Genomic DNA, 8,155 nt, shown 5'->3' with positions numbered 1-8,155 from the left:
TCTTGCTCTGTCGCCCAGGCTGGAGTGCAGTGGCCGGATCTCAGTTCACTGCAAGCTCCGCCTCCCGGGTTCACGCCATTCTCCTGCCTCAGCCTCCGGAGTAGCTGGGACTACAGGCGCCCGCCACCTTGCCCGGCTAGTTTTTTGTACTTTTTAGTAGAGACAGGGTTTCACCGTGTTAGCCAGGATGGTCTCGATCTCCTGACCTTGTGATCTGCCCACCTCGGCCTCCCAAAGTGCTGGGATTACAGGCTTGAGCCACCGCGCCCGGCCCACCACAAATTCTTTACACCTATCAAATTCCACCCATTATTTGGGACCCAGCTGAAATCACTCCTTTGGCAAAAAGACTTTCTAGACAACTCCAGGCCTCATAACCTCTCCTTTCTCTGAAGACCTGTAGCATTCAGCAGTAGCACTGTCCAACAGAACATTCTATGATAACAGAAATGTTCTACATCTGTACTGTACATTCTTTTATGTAGAACAGCTACCTTGTTAGCGCAAGAGTAAAGTCTCACCATCTCTTTGCTGACAAGATGTTACACTGGATGGTTAAAACATTTATCAACTCCCTGAGTAGACTGAAATTTCTGTGAACAAGATACAACTTATTCTTCATAGCAACTCTGACAAAGTTGCAAAAGGTATATATTTGTTGGCCAGGCAAGGTGGCTCATGCCTGTAATCCCAGCACTTTGGGAGGCTGAGGTGGGCAGATCTCTTGAGGTCAGAAGTTTGAGACCAGCCTGGTCAACATAGCGAAACCCCACCTCTATTAAAAATACAAAAAGTAGCTAGCTGGGCGTAGTGGTGGGCACCTGTAATCCCAGCTACTCAGGAGGCTGGGGTGCAAGAATCACTTGAACCCAGGAGAAGGAGGTTACAGCAAGCCAAGATCACACCACTGCACTCCAGCCTGGGTGATAGAATGCAACTCCAACTCAAAAAAAAAAAAAGTATATATTTGTTGATTTGCACATCACCTAAGAAAACCATACGCTAAAAAGGTGTCTGGAAAGTTGGTCACCACCTCTACGCCATCTCACATCTGAATGTCAAGAGACACGTAGAGGCAGGGTAGTTAAAGCAACTTTCTAGAGATAGAAATGACCACTGATCAAGCCACAATGCACTCTGGTTTAAATGACATTTAGGTCATGACTGTCCTTAATCTAAAACAAACCTAGATTAGTATTTCTTTTCATTAGTAAATAGCTAAATTCTGATGGTAAATTATGCTGACCAAAAACAGTTCCTCACTTCCCAAGTTAGACATAGCAATTAGGTAGAAAAATAATCTAAGCAAGCTCCATTTGTATTTCTTTTTTCACCTGTTTATTGAATATTTACCTCCCATGAAGTCTTTCGGCCTATTGGTGGTATTTTACTGTTCAGATGTATGTTAGAACTTCACTGATACTGGTTGTGGTGGCTCACATCTGTAATCCTAGCACTTTGGGAGACGGAGGCGGGTGGCTCACGAGGTCAGGAGTTCAAGACCAGCCTAGCCAATATGGTAAAACCCTGGTCTCTACTAAAAATACAAAAATTAGCCAGGCGTGGTGGCACACGCCTGTAGTCCCAGCTACTTGGGAAGCTGAGGCAGGAGAATCACTTGAATCCAGGAGGCAGAGGTTACAGTGAGCCAAGATTGCGCCACTGCACTCCAGCCTGGGCGACAGAGCAAGACTCTGTCTCAAAAAAAAAAATAAATAAAAAGAATTTCACTGATACTTTTCACAAAATATACAAAAGGTGGCACAAATTCCACCACTATGGCACTCTGCCGCCTTGGGCAAGTGTCTTGATCCTTTGGCCTCAATTTTCTTATCTATAATATTACAGTAATTGTTATGTGAACTACCTACCTCACAAGTCCTTTGTGGGTCAATTCATAACTGTGCTGTGGGTTATTTCTTTTTCTTTCCTTTCTTCCTCCTTTCCTTTCCTTTCTTTCTTTCTTAGAGACGGGTTCTCATTATGTTGCCTAGACTAGACTCTAGACCCAATTTCTGGCCTCTCACCATGTTGCCCAGACCAGACTCAACTCCTGGACTCAAGGAATCCTCCAGCCTCAGCCTCCAAGTAGCTGGGATCACAGGTGTGCACCACCATGCCTGGCACTGTGGATATTTTTAAGTGATTATTCTTCCTAAATGAACTACATAAAAAACAAAAGATTCATGAATTTACTAATGGTTCTTTGTGATGGATGTGCTAATACAGAGACTAAAATCAAGGCTCCAACCTCTAAAAAAATTTTTTTTTAAAATTCCAGACTTGTTTCCCCATCCCACTGTGCAAACTGAACAAAAACTGGGCTAGCACTCCCGTCTGGAACATGTAATAAGGAAATAAATGTGCTGACTCAGAGAACACAGACATATTTAATATAAAATAAAATAGAAAACTGGCTGAATCAAGTCATAACACAGTCTAAATCCACATATAAAAGATGGAGATGATTTTCTGCTTTGCTTTATTCAAGCCCAATGCTTTATCAGCACAGCCAGCCAAAAATTTACAACCCATGCATAGACTACGTAAACCTTTAGTTGCACATACAGTAAGACCAGCAGGTACACACTATACACATTTTAAACAAAAAACAATGACTAACCACTGATTTTGTCACCACACTTACAACGACCTGATATGGCACAGAGTGATGTGTACCAAACATGGAAATACCAACTTGGGTGATGGTTTGAATCTTGTTAACTTCAGTGCAACCACACCCCCCAAACGCAGGTAAACTTTGCACACATGGTTTTGTCAAGGCCAGCCTTTGTTTCCCTCTCCTCTGCATTTACCCAAGATCTTGGCTCTGAGACAGAGAACTCCCACTCTCGATTGGTTCATTCCGTCCTATGCAATTAAGCAACACCACAATCCAGTAAACGCAATGGCTCAATTATTTATCTTCTGGCCGACTTTACCAGGTACTTGGAAAAGAACATTGCCAAGAGATTTATTTCTCTCTCTAGAGCTGGCTTGATGGGTTGACGGGGATTTTATTTTGTCTTTTTTTTCCCCTCTTTTTTACATGGCGGGGGCGTGGGGGGAGCATAGTTTAACCTAGAAAAAGATGGGAGGGAATTTAGAAAGAGTACCGGTCTGTCAATTTCCCTACAGGAAACTTGATTCTTATGCAATAAAGCCTACCCGCGACCAGCCAGCCCGTGAGGCTGCAGGGGACAGACACACCTATTCCTGCCTCCAGAAGGGCACAGCTGGCTCCTGAAGGAGCGGGAACGGGGCAAGCGGAGGAAGTGGCTCAGCGGGAGCCGCCGGCCGAGCGGGGAGGAGGCGCTTTCCGACCCCCACCCGCGCCGGTGATCCCCGCCGGCGTGACAGTCGCTCCGGTGGCCGGAACGTCCCCAGGGCCCCAGGAAGCAGGAAATCGGGGGACTGTCCCTCACTCCTGCCGCCGCAGCCGAGTGCGCCCTCGCCCCACGGTGCCCCCTCGGGCCCGTTCTCACTGTTTCTCCGAAGAACGAAACTTCCCTCCAGCGCCCCGAGTCCCTTCCGAGGCCCGCTCCTGTCATCCCGAAGAGTCTTCCCTCAGGGCGACCCTCCGCGTCTCCTCATCTCTCCCCGCCCCACTGCAGCGTCCATCACAAAATCCCCAAGGTCCCAGAGGCCCCCAACCGCGGCGGCGCCCCCAGGTCCCCAGACCTCCCCGACGGCCCCACCCTGCACCCCCTTCACCTGTTTCTCCAGCAGAGGCCGAGAGGCCGGGGCTGCGCGTGCGCCGGGGGCGGGCGGCGGGGCTCCCTCAGGCCGAAGGGCTTCTCCGAGCCGAGGGGGAGAGACAGCGCCGAGCCGGGGTGCCTGTCCAGGATCCGGTTGGGGCTTGTTCCCTCGGCTGCGACGTCGGAACCCCCGGCTCCCCCTCCGGGTCTACGCCACCGCAGCTCCGGAAACCGCTGAATTACAGCCCCTTCAGCCAATCCCCGCCCAGCCCCAGCCTGGCCGAGGCACGCCGTCATGCATAATTCATGAACGGCCATTTCGCTCGGCCACCCAGAGGTCCCAGTGAGTGTGCGCTACCGACAAAGCCCCGCCCACTGACCAATGAAGAGAACAGCTAGGAGAAAGGGCGGAGCCAAGAGAAGACTGATACGCCCCTGTGCTGGCTGTTCCGACAGTTCGGTGCTCCTCCCTCCGCCACAGCGAGGGAAGAGCCGAGGACTTGGGCACAGAAGCCCGGGGGGAGGGAGGGAAGATGACCGGAATGTTCTGCTGAAAACTCAGCTGAGTTCCTGGCAGTGCGTGACGTCAAGGCACTTTAAATGCCCCTGATAGAGCTCCCTCCTGTCCGCTCTCCCTTTTTCCGGCCCTTGGCACCACGTGGTGGCGAGATTGAGAGCCTCTTACCACGTGGGAATCAGCCAGTTAGACAGTCCACAGGTATCTCGAGATCCTCTGGGGACCCAACACCTGAAATGGGTTCTGGGGACAGCAAAAAGAACATGGGTGACTCCGCCTGCTTTGAACTTCAGTTTCTGCGTGAGCAGGGACACACACACCCGGAAACATGACGTGGAAATAGAGTAAATACTAGAGTGCGTGGGGAGAGGGTAGTAGATTTAACCCCGTCCTCCGTTCCATCACTTCAAGCATCAAACTCCGACCAGCTAGCCTATTGGCCGGTACAGGCGAATACAGAAGACGGTGTATACGAAAGTTGATACGTGTAGGGCTTGACATTTTTATGCGTCTGAATTGAAATATATGAAATGTTCCGCCTTTTTCGTTTCCACCTTGCCTACTTGGTATGCAAGTTTTGCTGAATTGAAGCCAGTGGTTCATAGGAAATGTAGACATTTTGCCTTTCATAATAGAGGATGGACTTTGCATAATGGAGTGATTTCTGTATATGTGCTGATACTATCAGGGTTTTTAATTTTTATTTTTTTAGGGTCTTTAAACATATGTTAATATTTGTGTTTGTTTAATACGAGCCGGTATAAAGACAAAAATCTATAAAGGACCCATTATCTCACTGCTCAGATAACCCCTGACATTTTTTTTTTTCAATGAAACTAATAACATGTTCCTGTTTAGAAAATGCAGACCATTCAGAAAGGTCAAAAATTTTAAATGAAAATCTTTCCCTACCCCGATCATTCCTTCTCCCCAAGGATAGCTATTCTTATTAATTTCTATTGAGAAAAATCAATGACTCTTAACCTTTGAAGGGAGTCACAGATCCTTCTGAGTGTTTGAAGGAGACTAGATTCTAGCCCCAGAAACAGCACAAGCTTTTACTCACATGGTTCCCCAGATACCTGAAACCCGTCTAACATCTACATATTCAGACCACTCATACCACCTCATATCCAACGAGGGACAGAGGCATCTACAGGGCAATTCACAGGGTCATTGGTGCTGGGAATTGAGAACCTCCTATTGCCCTCTGGTAGACACAGCCCAACGTGGAAATTGCTGTATTTAACCTGTAGAGTGTGTGAGTATTGATTAGACTGTTTATCTACACCACAGGACAGATATCCCTCATCTCCACCTATATTCTCTTGTAACTGCGCTATCCCATGCCATTAACTTCCTCCCTGATAACATAGGGTCTAGGACTTGTTTAGTGATTTACTGCTTACAAAGCACTTACACACCTTATACACTCCCTGCCTCGTTTCTTTCTCACAATCATGAGTAGCAGATAGGAGAGGCTATATTATCCGCTGATAGAAAACTAAAGCAAACATAATATGACATTTTCAAGATCACAGAGATATTCAGAAATATACCAGGTTTTAGGGCTTTATGTCCCATAGCTTTGTTCCTTTCATTCAAACCCTGCCCTGACTTCTCAGGAGCTGTTTCCCTCATTGGCCTCCCCACCAGTAACACATAAAATCTACCTCTGAGACTATCAGTTTGACCTGCAAAAATTCTCTTCAACCCAGACACTGGCCTTTCTCCACGTCCTGCCAAATTCCTCTTGGTTAAATGCTGCAGTTTCTGTCCCTTGGGCCACTGCCTTAATCACCTGATAATTCTCTCCTTACTCTATCCTATTCTTCCACTGGCTGCCAGAGACATCATCCTAAAAATTAAAAAATAAATATACATTCAGGCCAAGTTGGGTAGATCACAAGATCAAGAGTTCGAGACCAGCCTGGCCAACACAGTGAAACCCTGTCTCTATTAAAAATACAAAAATTAGGCTGGGCACTGTGGCTCGCACCTATAATCCCAACACTTTAGGAAGCTGAGGCGGGCAGATCACCTGAGGTCAGGAGTTCAAGACCAGCCTGACCAATGTGATGAAACCCTATCTTTACTAAAAATACAAAAATTAGCTAGTCATGGTGGCTTGCACCTGTAATCCCTGCTACTCGGAAGGCTGAGGCAAGAGAATCGCTTGAAGCCAGGAGGTGAAGGTTGCAGTGAGCCGAGATCGCGCCATTGCATTCCAGCCTGGGCAACAAGAACGAAACTCCATCTCAAAACAAAACGAAACAAAAGCAAAAATTAGCCAGCCATGGTGGCACGCACCTATAGTCCCAGCTACTCAGGAGGCTGTGAGCCCAGATCCCTCCACTGCACTCCAACCTGGGTGATAAAGCAAGACTCTGGCTCAAAAAAAAAAAAATTCAATCATGTCACAGTCGGTTTAAAAATCTCTATGGTTCCCTCCTATCGGCAAGATAAAATCCAAGTAATTTTTTTTTTTTTTTTTTTTTTTTTTTTTTTTTTGAGACAGAGTTTCCTCTTGTCGCCTAGGCTGGAGTGCAATGGTATGATCTTGCGTCACTGCAACCTCTGCCTCCCGGGTTCAAGCAATTCTCCTGCCTCAGCTTCCCAAGTAGCTGGGACTACAGGTGCCCACCACCATGCCCAGCTAATTTTTGCATTTTTAGTAGAGACGGGGTTTTACTATGTTGGCCAGGCTGGTCTTGAACTCCTGACCTCAAGTGATCTGCCCACCTCGGCCTCCCAAAGTGCTGGGATTATAGACATGAGCCACTGCGTCCGGCTAATCTACGTTAAATTTTAAAAATGCTGGCCAGGCACAGTGGCTCATGCCTGTAATCCTAGAGCTTTGAGAGACCGAGGCAGGAGGATCATTTGTGGCCAGGAGTTCAAGATCAGCCTGGGCAACATGGCAAAACACCAACTTTACATAAAATTAGCAGGGCGTGGTGGTGGCATGCCTGTAGTCCCAGCTATTCTGGAAGCTGAGGTAGGAGGATCACTTGAACTCAGAAGGAAGTTCGAAGTTACAGTGAGCTATGATCGTTCTACTGTACTCTGGTCTGAGCAACAGAACAAGACCAACCTGGTCTCAAAAACAAACAACAACAAAAAAAACTGACCATTTAATTCAGTGCCATGGCTGGGCGCGGTGGCTCACGCCTGTAATCCCAACACTTTGGGAGGCCGAGGCGGGCAAATCTTGAGGTCAGGAGTTCAAGACCAGCCTGGCCAACATGATGACACCCCATCTCTACTAAAAATACAAAAAAATTAGCTGGGCGTAATGGCAGGTGCCTGTAATCCCAGTTACTTGGGAGGCTAAGGCAGGAGAATCACTTGAACCGGGGAGGCGGAGGTTGCAGTGAGCCGAGATCACACTACTGTGCTCCAGCCTGGGCGACAAAGTGAGACTCTGTCTCAAAAAAAAAAAAAAAAGAAAAAAGCACTATAATTCAGTGCCATGCATGTGGTAGGAGCTCAATTGATGTTCCTTCTTTCTCCCTCTTGATTTGAATCATAAATTCCTACAAGCCTGGTGCAGTGGCTCACACCTGTAATCTCAGCACTTTGAGAGGCCAAAGTGGGTGGATCACCTGAGGTCAGGAGTTCAAGATCAGCCTGACCAACATGTTGAAAGTCTATCTCGGCCGGGCGCGGTGGCTCAAGCCTGTAATTCCAGCACTTTGGGAGGCCGAGACGGGTGGATCATGAGGTCAGGAGATCGAGACCATCCTGGCTAACACGGTGAAACCCCGTCTCTACTAAAAAATACAAAAAACTAGCCGGGCGATTTGGCGGGCGCCTGTAGTCCCAGCTACTCGGGAGGCTGAGGCAGGAGAATGACGTAAACCCAAGAGGCGGAGCTTGCAGTGAGCTGAGATCCGCCCACTGCACTCCAGCCTGAGCGTGAGACTCCGTCTCAAAAAAA

The 8,155-nt window shown here is 47.8% G+C and overlaps 1 protein-coding gene across 1 annotated transcript in view; it reads right to left on the bottom strand.

Annotated features, from left to right (window-relative positions):
* STAT3 (signal transducer and activator of transcription 3) overlaps window positions 1–3,998 on the bottom strand; it is a 97,582-nt gene extending 93,584 nt beyond the window's left edge. Inside the window, 1 exon segment of the mRNA XM_017856576.1 lies at window positions 3,715–3,998. Within this exon segment, the coding sequence (XP_017712065.1) occupies window positions 3,715–3,995 (281 nt within the window). The 5' untranslated portion in view covers window positions 3,996–3,998.
* Window positions 3,999–8,155: the final 4,157 nt, after the last annotated feature.

This window comes from Rhinopithecus bieti, unplaced genomic scaffold (genome assembly GCF_001698545.2).
Source record: "Rhinopithecus bieti isolate Rb0 unplaced genomic scaffold, ASM169854v2 scaffold_44695, whole genome shotgun sequence".
NCBI lineage: Eukaryota > Metazoa > Chordata > Mammalia > Primates > Cercopithecidae > Rhinopithecus > Rhinopithecus bieti.
The sequence above is the reverse complement of the archived record's forward strand: the minus strand, read 5'-3'. Positions and strand labels throughout refer to the sequence as shown.